General features: G+C 67.5%; 1 protein-coding gene across 1 annotated transcript in view; it reads left to right on the top strand.

Annotated features, from left to right (window-relative positions):
- The window catches only part of CACNA1B (calcium voltage-gated channel subunit alpha1 B), a 77726-nt gene that overhangs the window by 15266 nt on the left and 40528 nt on the right, over positions 1–21932 (top strand). Inside the window, exons 8-18 of the mRNA XM_036416987.2 lie at positions 763–972; positions 1732–1844; positions 2252–2364; positions 3888–4019; positions 4667–4739; positions 9131–9248; positions 10442–10509; positions 12777–12883; positions 15472–15531; positions 18228–19013; positions 19343–19560. Coding sequence (XP_036272880.2) covers positions 763–972; positions 1732–1844; positions 2252–2364; positions 3888–4019; positions 4667–4739; positions 9131–9248; positions 10442–10509; positions 12777–12883; positions 15472–15531; positions 18228–19013; positions 19343–19560 — 1998 coding nt within the window. The remainder of the gene's footprint in view (positions 1–762; positions 973–1731; positions 1845–2251; positions 2365–3887; positions 4020–4666; positions 4740–9130; positions 9249–10441; positions 10510–12776; positions 12884–15471; positions 15532–18227; positions 19014–19342; positions 19561–21932) is intronic.

Here is a 21932-nt window from a genome sequence, read left to right as displayed (position 1 = left end):
TCCGCCGGCCGTGGCTGTGTCCAGACAGGGCTGGAGGCTGCGTCCCAGCTCAGCAGGGAGGCTGGGGTGGAGCAGCGTCTTCCTCGGGTGGGATGGGCGTGGCGTGTGGAGCGCCTGCCAGGAAGCTGCCGTCAGGGTTCCGGGAAGCTCCCGGCCTGGCCCACCGGCTGTGCGGGCTGACGGGGCGGTGGCTGCTGCCTGAGGCGGCTGCTCCATACAGACTGGACTCTCCAAGGCCTCAGCCTGTTTCATCTCAGTGATACCAGGAGACACCAACATGTTGGTGCTCTTAGCGTGCACACACACATGCACACATGCACGCATGTGCAGATGTGCTCAACATCACGTAGCAGCCAAGGGCTTAGAGCTGCACGCACATGCCAGCCTGTGGTGCAGAAGGTGGAGAAATCCGAGGCGGGCAGGGCGGAGGCTCCCAGCCAGACCCTGCCCTGCGGACCCGTTAGAGGAGGAGGGCGGGGTACAGCAGGACCCCCAGGCCTCCGGGAGGAGCGGGTTGGCCCGAGGGCAAGGCTGTGCTCCTGGGAGGTGGCCAAGGGCTGCAGACAGACCAGGTCACCCACCCCCATCCCCCATCCCCCATCCCCCATCCCCCCATGAGGCGCTGCTGTCCTTGGTGGAACCGTGCAGGGCCAGGGGCCAGCGTCCTGAAGGTGGTTTAATGGGGTGAGGGCGCCTCCAGAGGAGGGGGTGTGTCCTGGGGCTGCCGCCCCCGCACGTCCTCAGCGCGCCCCCTCTCCCCAGGGTCCCCCTTCGCCCGCGCCAGCCTCAAGAGCGGGAAGACGGAGGGCTCGTCCTACTTCCGCAGGAAGGAGAAGATGTTCCGCTTCTTCGTGCGGCGCATGGTGAAGGCGCAGAGCTTCTACTGGGTGGTGCTGTGCGTGGTGGCGCTCAACACGCTGTGCGTGGCCATGGTGCACTACAACCAGCCGCAGCGGCTCACCACCGCGCTGTGTACGTAACGGGCACCACCCGCCCCCCGTCCCCCAGCCACCTCCAGGCTGCAGCCTGGAACTCCTGGGCCACCTCCATGACCTTGGGGCGCCCTGACCCCGTGCCAGCAGGCTGCTCAGGCCCATGCCAGGGCTGCCCAGGCCTGGGCCCTGGGCCCTGGATCCAGGAAGCCGAGCTGATTGGCTCAGCCTTACCTTTCGGGAGTGAGACGAGGGAGGGTCTGGGCGTGGGGGGGGGGATGGCCAGGCACAGCCAGCCCAGGCAGACTGGGTCCTCCCTGTGGGGCTTTAGACCTGCAGGCCAGGCACAGAGCTGCTCTGTTCATTTTCCACAAGATGGCGCTCCCGCCGGGCACCCCCCCCCCCCCCCCAGGGGAAGGCAGGCTCCGGGGGCTCCTCTGGCCATTCCCACCCTCTTGTTGATTGGCTGGACCTGGGTGTGTCCGTCACCAGGCTGATTTACAGCCCTGAGTCTGTGAGCCACGACCAGGGCCTCGGGATCTGAGTCCTGAGTGGCCTTGGCCTCCGCGGCAGTTCCAGGAGGCAGAGGAAGGCAGCTGGGAAGGGGCTCCTTGTCCTTCCAGGCGGGTGGCCCCAGGCTCTGCAGGCCACGGAGCTGGAAGCTGAAAGAGCTGCCAGAGCTGTGCAGACAGGCCAGGCTGGAAGGCTCCCCTGAGGCCGGGCCTGGTGTCCGCTGGGCTGGGCTGGAGCCGGAGGGAGGAGGCTGCGAGCTAACCCCCTCTTCTCCGGCTTCTCCTAGACTTTGCAGAGTTTGTTTTCCTGGGTCTCTTCCTCACAGAGATGTCCCTGAAGATGTACGGCCTGGGGCCCAGGAGCTACTTCCGGTCCTCCTTCAACTGCTTCGACTTCGGGGTGAGTGAGAGGCCAGGCAGGTCAGCACTGGGGTCCAGGTGTGCCAAGCTGGACCTCGCCAGAAGGTGCAACAGCCCCCTCACTGCCCAGCCAGGGGGACTCGGGGCTGCGGGACGGTGACCCCGTGGTCAGCAAGGCTGCCTGTGGACGGCAGGCGCAGGGTACAGGGGGCCTGACCCGGCCTGGCCCTGATGGTGGGGCGCTTCCCCAGGCTGCCCGCCTTGGGATTTCCCCCTTCCCTTCCCTGTCTGTCCCTCCGTCCGTGTCCTCCTGGGCCCGTGGGCCCGCAGCTGCGTGCGAGGCGCGTGCTTGAGCTTGAGCTGCTGCAGAGGCAGCAGGGCGGGGCTGCAGGGGCGCCGTGCACACGTAGGTCGCCTGTGCCCAGAGCCTGACCCCCCTCTCCGCAGGTCATCGTGGGGAGCATCTTTGAAGTGGTCTGGGCGGCCATCAAGCCGGGAACCTCCTTCGGGATCAGCGTGCTGCGGGCCCTCCGGCTGCTGAGGATCTTCAAAGTCACCAAGTACGCCCCTGCCTGCTGCGGGGCGCGTGCCAGCAGCCGGGGCAGGGCTGTCCCGGGCATTCGTGGGGCGGCGTGCCGGCAGCCGGGCAGGGCTGTCCCGGGCATTCGTGGGGCGGCGTGCCGGCAGCCGGGCAGGGCTGTCCCGGGCATTCGTGGGGCGGCGTGCCGGCAGCCGGGCAGGGCTGTCCCGGGCATTCGCTGGGCGCGTGCCGGCAGCCGGGCAGGGCTGTCCCGGGCATTCGTGGGGCGGCGTGCCGGCAGCCGGCCAGGGCTGTCCCAGGCATTCGTGGGGCGGCGTGCCGGCAGCCGGGCAGGGCTGTCCCGGGCATTCGTGGGCGGTTTTGCTCTCAGCTGTCTGGAAGCTGTCTCTGTGGCTCAGAATTGTATAGACACAGAAAGCGATCGCACAGGCCCGGCCAGCAGCCCACCTGACTTCGTCTCAGCCTCGTCAGGAGCATGTCCGTCCTTGGGGTCGTCCCGACAGCCTCGGTGTTGCTGGCGGCCTCTCTAGCTCCCATCAGCGCGCCCACTCATCAGTCCCTCCTGCCAGGCTCTGACCGGCTGACCTGAGCCCGCCTGGCCCCTGCCGCCAGGCTGCGCCGCCCTGTGCCCGGGCCGCTGTCTGACGGCTCCCACTTATCCCTGGGGTGCTGAGTCACCGGAGCAGCGAGCTGCTCTGTTTTGCCCACAAGGAGGCTAAGGCGGGCAGAGGTGGTGCGGGGAGTGAGGACAGCTGGGCTGGATCGCACCTTCATGGCTAGAGCTGTGTGACGGGGCCAGGAGACAGCAGCCTGGGTCCCAGCGGCCGGAGGGCAGGAGGCCCCTGCACTGGGCGGCTGGGTGTGGGCCCAGGATGCCCCAGGGCGGAGCTCAGCTGTCAGTGGGCCTCGGCGGGGCCGGCTCCGGTCCCTCCAGGGGGCTCGGCCTGTGTCCGGGTCTGGGCTGGTCACGGTGCCCGGAGGGGAAGCTGGGTGCTCTGGGCTCGGCACAGCAGGAGCGGCGGTAAGGGGTTCAGGCTCTCTGAGGGTCGGCAGCCAGGCTGTGGGGACTTCAGGGACCGTGTGCTCGAGAGCCCGGGAGAATGAGGGAGTGAGGCATGGAGGGTGCTGAGGGCTTGGGCCAGGCTTCACGCCCGCTGCAGTGGCCTTTGCGGGGATGGCGTGGAGTTGACTGCGTCCTCACGCAGGTCCTCACTCAGGTCCTCTGCAGCTGCCATGCGGCTGTCCTCACACACAGCGCTGCCCGTGGCCCTGGAGGCGTTGGGTGTGGGGTGCAGAGGGGCCTGGATGAGGCCTGGTTGGGGGGGGGGGGCTGGGGGAGCGGCGTGGTTCTGCTGAGCGGAGTGATGGGGCAGGTGTGAGGGCCCCGGGGACAAGGGCGGTGGGCCGGGCTGCGGTGGGAGCTCCGCTCCCTCCAGGCGCGTGGCCCTGGGGGTCAGGAGGTCCCGGAGCCACGTGTGACATGAGAGCGGGCATCCCGCCAGGCGCAGCCTGTGCTCACACCCCGTCCGTCCGCTCCGACAGGTACTGGAACTCCCTGCGGAACCTGGTGGTGTCGCTGCTCAACTCCATGAAGTCCATCATCAGCCTCCTGTTCCTGCTCTTCCTGTTCATCGTGGTCTTTGCCCTGCTGGGCATGCAGCTGTTTGGGGGACAGTACGTGGGGGGGGGGTGCTCAGAGCAGTTTTCAGGGGACAGTATGTGTGTGTGTGGAGGGGTGTCAGAGCAGCTGTCAGGGGACAGTACGTGTGTGTGGGGTATGCTCAGAGCAGCTGTCGGGGGACAGTACGTGTGTGTGGGGGTGTCAGAGCAGCTGTTCGGGGGACAGTGTGTGTGTGTGGGGGGGTGCTCAGAGCAGCTGTCGGGGGACAGTACTTGTGTGTGAGGGTGCTCAGAGCAGCTGTCGGGGGACAGTATGTGTGTGTGTGTGTGTGTGTGTGGGGTGATCAGAGCAGCTGTCGGGGGACAGTACTTGTGTGTGGGGGGGTGTCAGAGCAGCTGTTCGGGGGACAGTATGTGTGTGTGTGGGAGGGTGCTCAGAGCAGCTGTCAGGGGACAGTGTGTGTGTGTGGGGGGGTGTCAGAGCAGCTGTTTGGGGGACAGTACGTGTGTGTGTGGGGGTGTCAAAGCAGCTGTCAGGGGACAGTATGTGTGTGTGTGTGTGGGGGGGGGGTGATCAGAGCAGCGGGGCTGGCCCAGCCGTCTCCGCCTGAAGGTCACCCACAGCTGTGAGGGTGCCGAGCTGCGGGCCCGGTGTTGGCTCCTGATGGGCTGCCTCACTCAAGGCTCCTTGTTTTTCTCAGGTTCAACTTTAAAGAAGAGACTCCAACGACCAACTTTGACACCTTCCCTGCCGCCATCCTCACTGTCTTCCAGGTAAGGCCCCAGCCCGGCCCCTCGGGCCCACTCGGCTCTCCCGTCTCCTCAGGCCTCTGTAGCCAGCTCTGCGCACCCCACGGGAGGGCCGGGCCGCGGGGCCCATGTCCTGTGACGCCGCCCGGGAGCTCCACTGTCACCTCTCAGCCCCAAGGACCCGGCTCCACAGCGGTTTGTCCCTGAGAATAAAACAGCAAAGGGCCCCCCGCTCGCCGCCAGTCCTCTCCTGTCTGCGGGTGCCTCCCCCCCGGCCCCGGGTGTACCCCCCCCCCCCACCTCCCTGTGCGCCCCAGAGCTTCCGAGGGCCCTCCTGCTCCAACACTTACCCCCTGGGCTGCCGGCCTCACCAAAGCTGGAGCCCACAGCGTGTGCCCGCCCAGGGGCCTTCCAGCCTGGCTGGTGCCGCAGAGGAACCATCCACACGTCTCCCACCGCGACCCCGTCTCCCGTCCCGGTGGGAGCCCCGTGGCCTCGCCCGGGGAACCTCCTGCTTCTGGCCAGCTGGGACCTGCCTGTCCCCGCCCGCGTCCGGTCTCACCTCACCCACAGCCGCTCCGTTTCCTGAAGTGGGCACGCCTGCGCCCACGCCGCTCCCCCCGGATGCTCACAGCCCCGGCTCCCACAGCCGGGCCCCGAGCTGGTTAGCACTGGGGGAAGGAGGGCCCTGCGCCTGGGGCACAGGAGTGGTGTCCAGGCTGGGCCACGGGCAGAGGGAGGCCACGGCCTTTGCCAAGCATGACACTGCCCCATGCCAGGCAGGAGCGCCCTCTGACTGTGGGCCACGGGCCAGCCTGCCAGAGGGATGCGGACTGCCAGGTGAGGGGAGATGGCAGGTTGGGTCCAGCCGGAGTAGGAAGGAGCTTGGGCGTGGCAGAAGGGGGCACCCGCCTGGGCGCCGCGGTGCCACACAGAGAGGGTCTGCCCAGGGGGCTCCCAGCGGGCAGCCATGTGGTCGGCGGTCAGAGCCGCGTTGCCGTGTCTGTTGTTAGGAAGGACCGGGGCGTGGTGGTGGCGGTGCTGGGGGCCCAGGGAGGAGATGGTCTGGTGGATGGTGCTCAGGTTAGACCCGGGCCTGTGGCCGACACAGAAGTGACGGTAACTGGTTATAAACGAAGGGCTGGCCGCGTGGACAGCAGTGCCGTGGGCTGGAGGCCAGAGCCGTGCGGGCGCAGGGCCCAGGCACCCGCGGGCGGGAAGAGGCAGGTGGGCGGGCGTCCCCGCACGGACGGGCTCTGCGCTGGGCGGGGGGTGGCCCAGAAGAGGCGGAGGGGAGCTGGTTGGCTGTGGGAGGCCGAGACGAGCACAGGGCAGGCGCTGGGAGGCCCACAGGATGGTAACGGGCCGGAGGCCTGAGACCCGGGCCCGGAGGCCCTCTCACGGGAGCCTGCAGACCATGCGGCGGGTGCTCTTCCCCGGGGGCCTTGGACACCCACAGTCTGAGCCGAGCTCGCCCTGGGCACGTGGAGGCGACGGGAAAGCGACTGAGAACGAGTGTGCCAGAGGTCCTCGGAGGGGGAACGGAAGGACTGTCGGTCCCACAACATGGCAGCCGGGCCCTGAGCGCCACCCGCAGGCTGCGCGGAAAGGCAGCTCGTTGGGTGAACAGGGCGTGCTGTTCGGGGCCCGGGAGGACGGCGAGTTCACCTGCGGAGCCACGGGCGCGGCCACTCGGGTGGGCGGCCAGCACTGTTCCAGAATGCGCCGAGAGGGTGTGTGCTCCGAGGCCAAGCAGGTGAAGAACGCGAACTGGAACCCTCCCAGGCCCGTGCGAGGACGAGAGCCAGTCCACCTGGAACACCAGGCGTCCTACGGAAGAACGAGTCTGACGGAGGCCTCTGAGCAGGGTGCCGGGAGCCCAGCTTTCACATTCCGGGACAATCCAGTCCCCTGGGGCCCAGCAGCGCTGCGATTCAGGGGGGGGGGACTACCACGCGGAGACAGTGTGGGGGGTGCACCACCCCGCCCCCGGCTAACAGCACCAGCCGTCCGTCTCCACATTCAGTAAGGCGAGGGCTTCGAAGAAGCAAGTGCATCCAACCATCCCAAGAATAACTGGAAACCCAAACCACTCCGGAAGCGGAGCAGTTAGAGACCTGCCCGCTCAGCCCCCGCGAGCTGCGTGAGTGTGAGAGGAAGTTACTGCCATCTTGTGCAGAGACGCCGGGGGGGGGGGGGGGCCCGCTCTGTGCGGTGGAACAGCTGATGGAACGTGGGGGCCGCCGCAGGCAGGCACTGCATGAACGGCTAATCCGATCAGGAGCGTTTCAAACGATTTCCACCATCGGCTCGGAATTATCCTCGAGGCACAGAGGATTGGACGCGCGGAAGGCTGTTCATGTAACTCGGCTTCTTCACAGATGAAAAAGGAAACCTGTGGGATCAGAAAGAGGATGTGAGCTTCACCAACGCACAGCCACCGAGAACGGAGACGCAGCGAGATGGGCCAGCGTCGTCACCTGCCCGCTGGCAGCTGGGGGGCATGGCTCAGGGCTCTGCCTGGTGCTTGCCTGATAAAACCAACACTGACCCCAAAGGCGGCCTCTGCAGAGTCCACCGGCTCCTCAGAACAGCCGCCGGGAAAGGGAGCAGTTTCTCGGCTGCCAGAATGAGGAAAGACGCCCTCTTCACGGAGAGAAGTGCACAGAGCCCGGGCTGTCCCTGCGGAGGGCGTGGCGGTGGGTCAGCCACGGAGAAGAACTGGAGGTTGGACTCCTACCGGCACCAGGTCTGGATTTCAGCTCAGATGAATTAAGACCTAAATGTGAAAAGAAATCTGAAACTGCGGAAGACATACAACTGCGACGCCACGAGCTCAGAGGGAAGGCCTTCCTAAAGAGGACTTAGAAAGCAGAGCGCACCGGAAACCATAACAAACCTGGCCGCTAAGGATTTCTGTGCGTCAGAGGACACCATAGAGGATTAAAACAACGACATCGAGGACAGGAGACATCCCGCAGTGCCAGCAAGCCGCCAGGACCAGTCCATGCTCCTCAGCTTCCGCGATCAGACAGGACAGAGCATGTGGAGGACGCGGCAGCGGCGAGCCGGCGCCCGCGGGAGAGGATTGACCGCGGCCGGCGCAGCTGGGACACGGAAACCCAGCGGCCGGTCTTAGAGGCGATGTGGAAGATCGAGGGTCCTTCATGCAGCTGCTGTGTGGAGACCCCCTGAGAGCAGTTCCATGCCTGGTCCGAGGGCCTTGGCGCAGGCAGCTGCGGCTGTAGGTGGGGAGAGGTGGGCTGGGAGAGAGCCAGCCTGTGCCCTCAGCAGCTTACCTCCCCCCACGGGTCCAGACGGACTACCTTGGGGTGCTGACGCCAGTCTGGGGTGAGTGCAGCGGCTCTCCGCGGTGGGAGCTCCCGGAAAGTCCAGGATGCAGCACCGACTGCCCGCCAAGTCCCACTCCAGACCTGCAGCCAAACCCCGGCTGCCACCACGGGCGGGGCCTGTCGGGAGGGAAGCGGGGGGAGGGAGGGAGGGAGGGGTGTGCGCAGAGGTTCACGCAGCCGGTGGGTCTGTCTGTGTGGACTCGGATGAACTTGGATTTGTCTGCGTGGACACGTGAGTGCAGTGGGAGAGCACACGGGTGCTGTGTTTAGAGTCGTGTGGCGTTGACTCCAGACGGGCCTGGCCTGGTGCGGGGCTGTGGGACCCGATGGGCAGCGCGGTGTGAGGTGTCCTTCTCAGTGCGCACACAGGGACGGGTCACCGTCCTCTTGGACTTCCCGGAAAGGAAGTGGAGGAGATGGGTCTCCTCACGGAGCGAGAACCGCACTGGCCCTGGCCAGTGGCAGGAAGCGGGGGCGGAGGCCTGAGCAGCCGCTCCCGGAACCCATGTCCTGGCTGCCAGGCAGTGACCTCGGGCTCCCGGGCCCCGTTTTTCAGCTCCCAGCTCCGTCCTCTCCTTGCTCTTCCCCGTGTTCTGCTTGGGGCTCCCTCCCATGTTTGGCTGAAACCCTTGTTAAGTAAGGTGACCAGACGTCCCGCTTTTGAACAATTTGTCCTGCATCCTGCAGCATTTAAAAAAAAAAAATCCCGATTTTTGGAAAGATTACTTTTTTAAAACGCCGCAGGACGTGGGATAGATTGTTAGAAATCGGGGCTGTCCTGCCAAAAGCGGGACGTCTGGTCACCTTATTGTTAAGGCCCCACCTGTTGGCAGCCGTGTCCTTCCGGAAGCTTTAGTGCAGGAGGGCGTGGCCCCCTTTCCCTCCGGGCCCCCTCATCTGCACGCGTGCGGGTGTGCGTGTGCGTGCACCTGTGCCCAGGGGCCCTGGGAGCGATGCTGGGACAAGGTATGTGTGTGCACGTGTAGGGGGTGACGTGGGTTTGTGTGCCCGAGTGCGTGTGCGTGCGTGGCGAGGCGTGTCCTCGGTGCTCGCGCTCCGCAGATCCTGACGGGAGAGGACTGGAACGCGGTGATGTATCACGGGATCGAGTCGCAAGGCGGCGTCAGCAAAGGCATGTTCTCGTCCTTTTACTTCATCGTCCTGACGCTGTTTGGAAACTGTATCCTTCCTGCGGGCGGGCTGCGGGCAGCAGGGGCCGCAGGCCTGACCCGCACACGCCGGCTGGGTGCTGGCCGTGGGCCATGTCCTGTCCTGTCCAGTCGGAGCTGCTCCTGCGCCTGCACGTCCCCCTGGGGCAGCTGCGGAGGGTGCCTGTGCTCGGGTGGGTGTGGAGGGGCCGAACGTGGGCAGGGCCTGACCCACAGCCTCATCGCTGTCACGCTGTCACGGAGCAGCTGCTGCTCGCAGTGGCACTGGCAGAGCCCTCCTCAGGGTGTTGGCCCCACGGGTGGGGCGGGGTGAGTGTAGGCCTGCAGGGAGAGCCTCGGGGCCTGGCACACGGGGGCCTGACTGGTGGGACTGTCCCCGCGGACACGGCGTGTGTGAGACAGCGGTCGTCACGATGGGAGGTGCTGCTCACCCCCCGGGACCCAGGGCGGGGCCCAGCGTCTGCAGTGCCCAGAGCGGGTGGTGGAGCAGGAGCCAGGCCGGGCATGTGGAGGGCTGGAGTGCTGCCCCGGGCCTGGGCGGAGACAGCGGCTGCCCGGGTGGAGATGGGCTTGTGGGGGCGCGGCTGCAGTGCCAGCACCAGCCAGGCCCCCCGAACCTGTCTGCGGAGCACCTGGCTGTGACATGCTCCTTGGAAGGAAGCAGCAGGCCTGAGGGGAAGGAGCCGGGCGGCCTGCCCTGCTCTAGTGGCTCTGGGGTTGGCCTCGGTGCCGCGGGCTCAGCTCGGACGTCCTTGCTGCTCGAGGCGGCAGGGTGAGCCTGGCCTGGGATCTCCCCGAGGTGCCGTCTTGGGGGCTGCGGGTCTGAGCCCTGTGCAGCCGAGAAGCAGGTGGTGTTAGTCCTGTCTTCTGCCTCCAGGCCGCGGGGACGGCACAGGAGGCGGCGGCCCATGGGCCCTCCCAGGAGGCAAGGGTGGGCAATCCCACAGCCTGAGCTTCCGGCTGCAAAGTCTCCCTGAAGAGCTGGGCTGGGGGAGCGGGCATGAGGGCGGTACTGGGTGGCGCTGAGCCTCAGCCCCCCAGTTGCTCTGGGCACTGTCGGGATGCCAGGCTGCAGGCCCGGGCTCTGAAGGAAGGCGGTCGCCAAGGAGAGGAGGCTGAGGGGTCAGACTGGGTGGGCCCTGTGTCCCTGAGGCTGTGGGTGCCCGTGTGGGGACAGGCTCCTTTCCTTACCTGGAGCCACCAGACACCTTGCTGAACGTCTTCCTGGCCATCGCCGTGGACAACCTCGCCAACGCCCAGGAGCTGACCAAGGTACATGGGGGGACTGGGGACGAGGCCTGCAGGCAGGTGCCGGGAGGGGCGGGGTCGATCCACGTCGCTCCGGATGAGGGAGTGTGCGAGGAGGCTCAGGTCATGGGTCAGGAGCCCGTGTGACCCTGTCCGAGAGGCGGGTGGGCAGAAGCCAGGCCATCACTAGGGTGGGGAACAGCACCGAGGCAGCAGGAGCCACCCCGCCAGGAAGGCAGGCGCCCACAAGGGCAGCTCTCAGGGAGCCACCACCTGGGAGCAGAGGCCAGAGGCAGGAGCAGGTGCTGAGGGAGGCGCGGCCCAGGCAGGATCGAGATCAGGAGGGGCCGCGTATTGGGGTCCAGGGAGCACCCAGCTCTGAAGACTCGAGAGCCACGAGGGACCCGTGCTGCTCCGGGTGCGGGGGCCCCACGTGTGTCCCCGTGGGGAGGGGACCCTGTGGCAGCGGATGGAGGTGAGCGGGCCAGGCGGTGCTGTCAGACCTGGGCCTGGCAGAGCAGCTGCGGCCTCAGCACGGCGCAGCCGGACGGCGCCTGACCTTTAATGCCAGATCCCTTGCTGCGTCTCCATCACCGCCGCCAGCGGGCATGTGCTGCTACACGCCTCCCGCGGTGCCCCTGCAGCAAACACGGCCCCCTGCCTGGTCCCTGCACGCCGCCCGCAGGCCTGCTGGCCGCCCACGGTTCCCCGAGGGGCGCTTCGCGAGCCCAGAACTGCCTCTTCACAGACACGGTGACCTTTCTGGCTTGTCAGTCTCTCCAGATGCCACCTGTGAACTGTGCGTGCCCCGTCCAGCCCGCCTCAGTCCAGCACATGCCCACTCTCCACACACTGTGCTGGGCGGTGTGGCCGGGCTCCCTGAGGAACCAGGACAGCTCAGGGCGGCTCTGCCCTCTGCTTCCCCACCCCTTCCCCCAGGTCCTGGCAGGTGCGGCAGGTGGAGCGGCCGCCACCTCCTTCCTTCGCTTCTGCTCAGCCTCCTCCCCACCAGGCTGGCCCGGGCTGCCTGTGGGTCCGAGCTTCTCCCTTGCTCTGGCCCCTGGCTTCTGAGGGCTTGGGGGTCCCCCTGGCCCCCCAAGTCTATTGTCGGGAGGGGCCAGTGCTGAGCCTCACCTTCCAGGAGCAGGTGGGAGTGGCCCGGGTCCCTGGAGGGGTGTCTGTGCTGGGGGACCGTGTGTCCATGAGCACTTTAGGGGTCAGCAGTTTGGGGCCGCGTGGACTGGGGTGCAGTAGCGTTGGGCTTACACCTGCTATCCTGGGGTGCCGCTGTGGGTGCGGATGTGCGGGGAGCGATGTCAGGGCCCGGCTCCGGAGCCCCTTCCTTTGGGCGTGGGGGGCTGTGCGTGTCAGACCGGCCGAGGCCCCGAGCTGGGACCCGCTCTCCTCCATGTCCCCGTAAGCAGTCGTGTGTTCCTTGAGGCTGAGGCTGTTTGGACAACACTGTCTGATGTCCTCGCCCCTGAGGCCAAAACCCACCGTCAAGTCCAGAGCCAAGGACAGGCCTGGGCGGCTCTGTGGGCGCCGAGCTTGGCGTCCTCTCTGATGTGGAGCCAGCGGGGCCTCATGGCTGCCACATTGCGACCCAGAGCAGGTTCCAGGGTGTTCTGGGCCGTGTTGGGAATGCCAGCCCCGGGAGCGGGGGGCTGGGGGGGAGAAGCTGGCGGCCCACAGAGCCCGCTGGTAGGGTGTAGACCCAGGAGCAGAGCAGGGGGGCTTTGCCCGGTGACGGGGGCCGGGACCAGAGGCCTGTCCATAAGTCCATTGGTTCGTGATGTGAGCCAGGGGTCCCCCCAGGAACTCGGTGTGGACGGGAGCACAGGGCCAGGCCCCGAGGGTGGCTGTCTGGGAGCGGGGGCGACAGGGCCGGGACAGGGGGACAGGCAGGAGAACCCAGAGGCTGTGAGCGGCCTTTGCCTGGCACTCCCGGTGGGGGGCAGCTGCTGGGAGGACTCAGACTCCAGTGGGGTGCCCGGGCCCCGCCTCACAGCTCTGTGCAGAGGCTGGCTGGTTCCAGAGCGGCAGGTGCTCCCGAGGCGGGGCAGGTGCGGCTTGCATTTTGACAGGAAGCCGGAGGTCCCTGGGGCGGGAGCGCTGGAGACGGCGTGAGGGAGGGCGGCTGAGGCCGGACACGGGGCCGTCACCTTGGTCAGCGGGCGGCACCAGCCTGTGTGGCGGGGCGTCGTGTCCGTGTGGAGCTGCTGCCTGGCCAGGGTCGTCCCGGGAGGACGGGGCGGACAGCGCTGAGCGCAGCACATGCTGTTTGCTCCCAGGATGAAGAGGAGATGGAGGAGGCCGCCAACCAGAAGCTCGCTCTGCAGAAGGCCAAGGAAGTGGCCGAAGTCAGCCCCATGTCGGCCGCGAACGTCTCCATTGCCACGTAAGGCTCCTGAGAGCGGGAGGGGCCGGGATGGGGCCGAGTCCACGCGGGGCCCTCAGCGGGGCACCCACTCCAGAGGCTTCCGCAGGCAGGCCCTGCCCGGGCTGGAGCCTGCGGGGGCACCAGGAGCCGTGGTGGCAGGGAACAGCTCTCCTCTCCCGCAGGGAGCAGAGGGCTCAGCGGGGACGCGCCTGCAGCTCCCCCGTCTGGTCGGGAGCAGACCCCGCAGCGTGGCTCTGCCGGAGGCATTGGCTCCCTGACCTCCCTGGCTGCAGGGCCCCCCCTGGGCACAGCCCCGAGCCGGGCGAAGGCGTCGGCCGCTCTGTGCTCACACGCTTCTCAGAAACGTACCTTGTGAACCAGAGGTTCTCGGACCGTGGCAGCCCCTGGACTTCACGCATTTCCAGAAAGTCCTGGGGGTTGGGACTGGCCAGAGGCCCAGGGGAGGCCAGGAGGAGAGAAGGTGAAGGCTGGGCGGAGGACTTCCCGGTGGCTCAGTGCAGCCTGGGCCCGAGGCTGCAGTGGGCAGGGGCGGTCAGCCATGGAAGGCAGGCGTAGTTCAGCCCCAGGCACCCAGCACACCTCTCACTTCCCGCTGACCCCTGGGCCCAGCTCTGTGGCCGGCGCCCCTCCTCTCTGACGTGGTCATGGTGCCTGTGCTGCCGAGGTGCGTGCTGGCCCGGGGGCGTCTGGCTGTGTGCGTGTACACGGAGTGGGTGTGCTTGCATGTGGAGCGGTGTACAGCGGCCGTCACAGGGTGAGGGCCTGTCTCTGGCAGGGCGTCTGCAGGGCCTGTCTGAGCCGGGCACTGCGCATGAGGCGGTGGGGGCGGTAGAGGCGGCTCAGCCTGGGGGCTGGGCAGACGCTCGGGTGCGGGATGCTGTCCCTCGCTCTGCCTGCCCCCGGGCTGCTGCGAGGAGGTGGCTGTGCCCTCCCTCCTGCTCCTCCCGAGCCTGTGCTGCTGAGGTCAGCCTTCTGCTCGCTCACACGGCCCATGACTCTGCGGGGCTGGAGGTGAGGGCTCTGCCGGGGCCCAGCCACCCGCCAGGCTGCCTCCTCCGTCTGGGACAAAACCTCGGGGTGCAGGTGCTGGGGCCTCAGGTCAGGCCACCAAGAAAGGTGCGGACCCTCTTCCGCCGCCTCTGCTCCCTCCTGGGGCAGAGTGCGAGCTGCCACCCGGGCCCTGAGCTCAGCGGTCACAGCTGTGAGGCCTGGGCGGGCCCAGTCCCTGTGCTCCCTGTGGGCCCTGCAGGCTGTCCGGGGAGCAGAGCTGGGCTGGGTCCTGGTTGGCAGGTCCTCTGCCTCCTCGGTGGACACGGTGGGTCCGATGTGGTGGCTGAGGGCCGAGTGAGGCCTTGAGCTCCTTGGCTCAGCCCCTCCTCGCTCTGTTCTCCAGGTGTCTGTGAGGTGGTTGGGCAGCGCCTGCTCTCCCCAGGGCCATGGCCATGGCCAGCTGCTGGTGGTGGGAGAGCACAGAGGGACCTCCCCGGACCCCGCCCGCAGCCCTGCTGTGGGGTCTGACTGGGAGGACGGGTGAGGTGCCTTCTGGGCACTTGCTGCTGAGGGGCCGTCAGTGTTGGTGTCCCCGAGGCTCCCTCAGCGTGTGCCGCCGGCACGGACGGGCCGAGGGCGGGCTCTGTGGATCCCGCGGGAGATCCGTGTCCCCAGAGGTCGGCTGGAGCTGAGGGTCTGGCCTCAGTGACGGTCCCTTCAGGCTCCTGGGAGGGTGACTGGCTCCCTGTGCTGCTACCTCATCGTCCCTGGACTCCGAGTGCCCCTGCCCACACGCCCTGGCACATTTTCCACTCCCACTCGCTCCCATTTACCCACACCCCCACGCTCACACACTCACACACACACACACACATTTACCCACACTCACCACTCATCCCCACCTCCACACTCACACTCTCTCTCTCTCTCTCACACACACACACACACACACACACACACTTACCCACACTCACCACTCATCCCCACCCCCGCACTCTCTCTCTCTCTCTCTCTCTCTCACACACACACACACACACGCACACACACGCACACACACGCGCACACACACGCACATAGGTTTGTGGACACGGCCTCCAGGAAGAGGGGCCCCAGGCCACTGCCCTGCAGGGAACGGGGGCAGGAGACGCTGCTTGGAAAAGCCTCCAGAAAGGCACTGGGTGTGCTTGGCGTCACCATGGCGGGGCTGGGACGGAGCTGGTGGCCCCGGAAGTGATTCAGAGCTGGGCTGAGGGTGCTCCACCCCCGCTGAAGGCAGGTGCAGCCCTGCCGGCGGCCACAGCTGGAGGGGCAGCTGCTCTGCCCTCAGCGGCAGGACTGCCAGGGACGGGGTGCCAGGCCCCGGGTAAGGCCTCTCCTCCCGCCACCATGGGCGTGCACGGCAGCCTCACCGGCTGCCGGATGCTCTCTCTCAACTTCTCTTTTACCCAAGGTCGCGGGGACGGCTCTGACGGACGTGTGCCTGGCCTCCTGCCTGGATGCGCCCCGCAGCCCGCCCTGACGCTGCGCTCGCGTGTGTTCGTGTCCCAGGCTCTGGGGGCGCCTCACGTGTTCTGTTCTGTCTTTTGCATGTGCAGTTTTGTACGGCACGCTCGGGGTGCTGTATCTCGCAGCTCATCTGTCTCCAGCGTAAACTCGTGAGTCGCTCGCCACGACCCCCGCCCGGCTTCATGATAACACACGCAAACGCCTCCCCTAACTCTGCCCGCCCTGTCATCCGCTTTGGGGCAGCTCTGCAGCCACCGGCAACCTGGCGGGCCAGCGGGCACGCCTCCTGATGCCCCTCCCCCTCTCCTCCGCCCCCTGGTGTCCTCTTGTCTGCCGTCTGTCTGTCTGTGTGCCGTCACTCGTGTGCCTTGTCCCACGAGGCCGAGTTCCGTCAGTGCTCATGGGGACACTCGTGGGTCCTCCTGCCCCCCTTCCTCACCCGGGAGGGGCTGGATCTTCGACCCTCACGACGTCCTGGTAGCAAGAGCGGGGCTGCCTCCAGCGGGGGCCTCACCGGGGACCCCGGAGCCGAGGAGAGCCATGCAGACCCGGGCGGTGGGCTGAGGGTCACCCCGGGGCTCACCCTCAGGGCGGGCGCAGCCCTGCAGCGAGGGGTCTCTGGAGTTGCCGGGACAGTCATGCCCCCTGCACAGAGGCGGCCAGTGCCTCCTCCTGCCCGGCCACACCGCTGGGCTCTCCCCCGAGCAGGCGAGCTGCAGGCGGAGGCCCCGCGGGGAGGAGAGCTCGCGGTGGAGAGCAGTGAGGTGGGGACGGGGTGCAGGTGTCACACTGGGTCCACCGCGCACTCAGCCCAGAACACGCAGAGCGGGGTCCCCAGCACAGAGGCCCCCACAGCGTCTGCCGGGCTGCGCCTACAAGCCCACAAGGCCGCTTGACCCCTAAAGAGCCCTTCCAGCAGGACTTAGCCCGGGCTGGCGGCCAGCCACGCGGCCTGCAGGTCAGAGGGCAGCTGGCCCTGCTTCACTTTTCCCACTTGGCCTGTGGACTCGGGCAGGATGCAGAGAGGGGCAGCGTGGGTGCGGGGTGCGGGCACAGCTGCTGGAGGCACTAGCAGGAGGAGAGGCGGGTGGCGTGGCTTCAGGCGGGCACCGCAGACGGTGGGGGGCCTGGAGCTGGAGGCAGAGAGCAGCAGGCACAGGGCCTGCTCCCCAGGGAGCTGTGAGGGGCCCCGCAGTCCACCTCGGGCTGGATCCTGGGGGACAGGCCACGGAAGTGGGGCACAGCCAGTCCTGCCTGCCAGGAGGCACGGCCTGTCTCATCTGTCTGCGCGGAGAGCTGGGCCTCAGGACCGGGGCTGCGTCTGAGCGGCCGCCCCCCTGCGACCAGTGGCTTAGACGCCAGGCCCCTCTCAGTGCAGGGCTGCCTGGAGGCCGAGGCAGTGCTCTGTGCCCGCACGCCCCGCGTAGCGGCCCTGCACTGTGGTCTGCACGGCTCAGAACCCCTGAGCTCGGGATGCGGGCAGGGGCGGGGCCCGTGTGGCTCAAAGAGAAGATGGGCTGGTCACAAGGCAGCCTGGTGCTGGGTCAGAGGGCAGGGCGGGCGGGGTGGCAGGTGAAGGGTGCGTCCACAGGTAGCGGAGAGGGCAGCACTTACCCCCCATTGCTCCGCCTCCCCCGTCAGGCCCAGGGGAGGGGCAGGCATTGTGCCTGCACGGTGCCAGGACTCCGCCTTCGTCCGGACAGCCCCCCCCTCTGCAGTCATGTGGTGCAGTGCCAGGCCCCGAGTTGTGGGGCTGGCCAGGACTCCTCAGGCTGTGGCCCTAGCTTTGTGGTCAGTGCGGTTGGGGTTGGGCCAAGGACCCCATGCTCTCTTGATCCTGGCTCCGTCCGCGACGTGCTGAGGGACCCTGTGGGTGTGCCCTCCGGCTGGTCCTCACCGGGGGAGTGGGACAGCCTGACCCCAGGGAGCTGGGAGGGGGGCTGAGGGGCGCACCAGGGCCCGAGCCCAGTGTGGCTGCTGATGGACACACGTCCCCCTCGGTCTCAGGCTGCTGGTGCCTCCACCAGCGTGGCCAGGCCACCTCGGGGCAGGAGGAGCGGGACTGAGCTCAGAGGCCTGTGGGCCACGTGGCTGGGCTGCCTCGTGGGGTTTACTCAGCAGAGAGCGGCCTGCGGAGGCCTCCTGTGCCGGGGCCTGGGGAGCCCCGGCGTGGCAGCCCGTCCAGCGAGGGCTGAGCTGAACCTCAGGCCGCTGAGGCCATCCGGGAGGGTGCTCTCCGTGGAGCCAGGAGGCAGCAGGCCATTGGTGGCCACGCAGGTGGTGCCTCCTGAGAGCAGCTGGTCTGGAGTTGAGGGGTGGGCGCCCTGCTGCAGCCACTGCCTCGGGGGCGTGTGGCTCCGTCTGCCCCTGAGCGAGCCACTGCCCCAGGCCTCACTCCCTGCGCTGAGCTGTGCCATCCTGGACTGGAGGGAGGTGCCGACGGCAGCTCTGCTGTGTGCGGAGCCGCCTGCCTGTGCCCCCACCCCGCCCACCCAGATGGAGCCTCCTGGCCAGCGGCCCCCGTTCGGACACCTCCACCGCCTCATGCTGGCGCCGTCACTCCCACTGCCTGCACCTCTTGGGCTCAGGCCAATGGCCACCTGCTCAGGAGTGGCCCAGTACCCCCCACCCCGGGCTGGTGCACCCACGGTCTATGGGTCAGAGCCACCGGGGGAATTCTCTGACCCTGGGCTCCCCACCTGCCCTCCCGCACTGACTGCCAGGGCTCCTGCGCCCTCCCCTCCCGCTCCCCGCACCCACTCTGCCCTCCCTCCATCGCTGTGTCATCTGTGCTTCCCCTGCCCGCGGAGAAGGGGGTGCAAGGGTGTTCACCCTCTCCCCGCAGGCAGCAGAACGCCAAGGCGCGCTCCGTGTGGGAGCAGCGGACCAGCCAGCTGCGCCTGCAGAACCTGCGCGCCAGCTGCGAGGCGCTGTACAGCGAGCTGGGCCCCGAGGAGCGGCTGCGCTTTGCCACCGCGCGCCACCTGCGCCCCGACATGAAGACGCACCTGGACCGGCCGCTCGTGGTGGAGCCGGGCCGCGAGGGCACGCGGGGGCCGGCGGCGGGCAAGGTGCGGCCCGAGGGCGTGGAGCCGGCCGAGGGCGGAGAGGCGGCCGAGGGCGCGGACCCGCCGCGCAGGCACCACCGGCACCGCGAAAAGGACAAGGCCCCGGCCCCGGCGGGGGAGCAGGACCGGGCGGACGCCCCGAAGGCCGAGAGCGCGGAGCCCGCTGCCCCGGAGGAGCGCGCACGGCCGCACCGCAGCCGCAGCAAGGAGGCCGCGGGGACCCGGGAGGCCCGGGGCGAGCGCGGCCGCGGCCCGGGGCCCGAAGGCGGCCGGCGCCACCACCGGCGCGGCTCCCCGGAGGAGGCGGCCGAGCGGGAGCCCCGGCGCCACCGCGGGCACCGCCACGGGGACCAGAGCAAGGACGGCGCCACGCACGGTGCCAGGGGCGAGCGGCGAGCCCGGCACCGTGGCCCCCGGGCCGGCCCCCGGGAGGCGGAGAGCAGCGAGGAGCCGGCGCGGAGGCACCGCGCGCGGCACCGGGCACCGCCCGCACCCGAGGAGGCTGTGGAGAAGGAGGGCGAGGCGGACGACAAGGACAAGGAGCCGCGGGACCCACAGCCCCAGTGAGTGAGCGCGCACCGGCCCCTCGGCCTGCCGGCCACGCCCCCGCGCCGGGCCACGCCCCCGGCCACGCCCCTTCTGGCCCCGGGGCCCTGCCCGTGGAGGTGGCTAAGACAATGACCTGGGGCGAGCGGGGAGGGCACCTCTGCGAATGGCGGGTGGCGGGTGGCGGGAGGAAGAGGCTCGGGGAAGCTGTCGGAGCTGCTTTGGGACATGGTGACTCCCCACTTCCAGGGAGGAGAGGACTGGGGAGCGCTGTGTGTGGACCTCCTGCCTCGGTCCTTTGACTCCACCTTCCTCCTTTCCAACTCCGCGGGCCCTTCGGTTGCAGGGAGCCACGCTGTGACCTGGAGGCCGGCGGGACGGCGGGGGTGGGCCCGGTGCGTGCGCTGCCCAGCACCTGCGTGCAGAAGGCGGAGGAGCAGCCAGAGGATGCGGATAACCAGCGGAATGTCACTCGGATGGGCAGCCAACCCTCAGAGCCAAGTGCCACTGTGCACGTCCCAGTGGTGCCGACTGGCCCGCCTGGGGAGACCACGGCCGTGCCCAGTGAGTATCTCCCGAACCAGTAGCCAGGCCCACCTTCGAAGGCCCCGTGCCAGCGGGGGACAGAGCTGCCTCTGTGCTGGCCACACCAGGGCCTCCACGCCCTTTGCTCCCGGTGCTGCAGGCAAGCACTGCTCCGGTCGTCTGTCACTGAGGCTCTGTGCTGCCTCCAAACACATCTGCAGGTTCCCAGCCAAGTCAGTAGGGTGCTGGGGACACAGCAGGGGGCGCCAGGGCTGCCCTGAAGGGCTGCCGTCCCGGGAGGACAGGCCACAGATGCCCGGGCCAAGAACTTGTGGATGTGGAGGGCGGTGCTGGGGCGGTCTCCCACACCCTGCTGTCCCTGCTGAGCTGCCACCCTTCCCCTCCCCATGCCCACGAGGGACCGAGGTGACGAGGACAGGCCCTGCACTGTGCAGGGTGCACGGTGTGTGAGACCGAGGGCGCAGAGCATGCTCCCCCAGAGCGGAGGCCACAGCAGAGCCGACATGATGTCCATGAAGCAGGCCAGCTGCTGCCACACGCCGGCCTGTGCTGGCCCGTGTCCACACACAAACACGTGCCTGCACCCACTCCCACTCGGGTGCCCTTCCCTGGGTCTGTGGGCCAGGGTGCCCTCCCATGGAGGACAAGGGAGAGTGCCCGGCTCTGGCTGCCTGCCTCCTCTCCTCTTCCTGTTTCACCTCCATGGATGCTACTGACTCGTCTTCCCAGACTCCAGCCGCCAGCCCTGCCCTGCTCCCTGGACCAGCTGGGCCGAGCCCGGCAGCCACCTGGCTTGTCCATGGGTCCAGGTGACCTTTTCCAGAATGTGACATGGTTGGAGTCACTTGTGTGCAGCCTTGTCAGTCTGGCTTCTCTCCCTCAGCCCCCTGCGTGTAAGGCTCCTCCGTGTCTCAATGGTTCACTCTCTGAGCCCCAAGTGATGGTCCACTGTCGGACAGACCAGTGTTTTACCATCTGCTGCCCACTGGAGAGGGTTCTGTTGCAGATGTCGACAGTCCTGAGTGAAGCTGCCGTCACGTGCGGACAGACTGTGTGGACATGTTTGGATCCTTTGGGTAAACGCCCAGGAGAGCAATGGCTGGGTCCGATGGCAGAACACGTTTACTTTTGTGAGAAAAGGCCCAAGTGGCTACTCACCGAGCACGTCCCCCAGCAGGCGGCGCCAGCGTCGGGTGTGGTCAGCGTCCCGGTTCTGGCCTCGGGGGCAGGGGGGGGGGGCACGGCAGGGGAGGGGCCACGGGCAGGGGGTGGGTGGGACCAGGATGGTTGGAAGTTGCCCCTCCGGGTGACGTGGTGTGGGGTGTCTTTTCCTTTGCCTGTTTGCCATCGGTGGATCCTCTTTGGTGTGTGTCTGCTAAGGATTTTGACCCATATTTTAGGCAGGTTGTTTGCTTTCATACTGCTGAGTTCTAAGATTCTCTGTACGTTTTGGATGAGTCTGTTCCCGGAATGTCTCTGGGAAGGTTTCTCGCAGTCTGGGCTTGTCTTTTCTCCGGGCTCGTCCATGCAGACGGAGCTGTTCACTTCAAAGGAGCCTGTTCGCTGGCTCCCGGTTTCTCTCGCGGGCAGGCCTTCAGGGCTCCGTCCACAAAGGCCGCGGGTTCTCTCCCGGGAGCTGCCGGGCTGTGCACCTCAGCGGGGCCTGGAGCCTCTGACTTCATGTCGGAGAAGGTGCAGCCGTGTCCGAAGTCACACGTGTGCACGGATGTCCAGTGTCAGCGCCGTTTGTGGAGAGACTGGTTCCGCTGAGGCCGTGGCTCCTTGGCCAGGACCCGTGGGTGCAGCGCGCGTTTCCGCTCCTGTGAGCGGCTCCAGGGCGTCCTTCCGCGGCGCCTCGCCGCCCGGATCGCGTGGTTTTGTAGACATCTCCGGGCGGGCAGCACGGCCTCTCTGCTCTGTCCACTATTGGATTGTGGGCTGTTCTGTCTTCCACCTCCATGTACGCTCTGGCGTCAGTTTGTCAATATCCATGATGTGGCTCCTGGCGTGGGGGTGTGGCCGCATGGACTCCACAGACCGAGTTGGGAAGAGCCGTCGTCCTGCCATATTGAGTCTTCCTGTCGCGGGCCTTCTGTCCTTCAGAACTTGGTGTTTTTCTCACAGAGCTCTCTCACAAATTGTCTTAGATTTGTATCTAAAGATTGCATTTGGGGGTGCCGATGCAAATGGTATTATGTCCACCGCTCTAACCACTGAGCCACGCCAGAGAGTGCGGCTGCTTTTCTGATAGAACCTGCGTGTGCCCTCCTTTTCTTTGGCTGGCCAATCTGGAGGCTTGTCGGTTTTCCTGATCCTCGTAAAGAACCAGCTTTTGGTTTTGTCAATTATCTCTATTGATTCCCTCTCAATTTTTATTAATTTCTGCTCTA

The sequence above is a fragment of the Pipistrellus kuhlii genome, unplaced genomic scaffold (assembly GCF_014108245.1).
Source record: "Pipistrellus kuhlii isolate mPipKuh1 unplaced genomic scaffold, mPipKuh1.p scaffold_m20_p_57, whole genome shotgun sequence".
Lineage (NCBI taxonomy): Eukaryota > Metazoa > Chordata > Mammalia > Chiroptera > Vespertilionidae > Pipistrellus > Pipistrellus kuhlii.
This window is presented reverse-complemented; position numbering and strand designations above follow the sequence as displayed.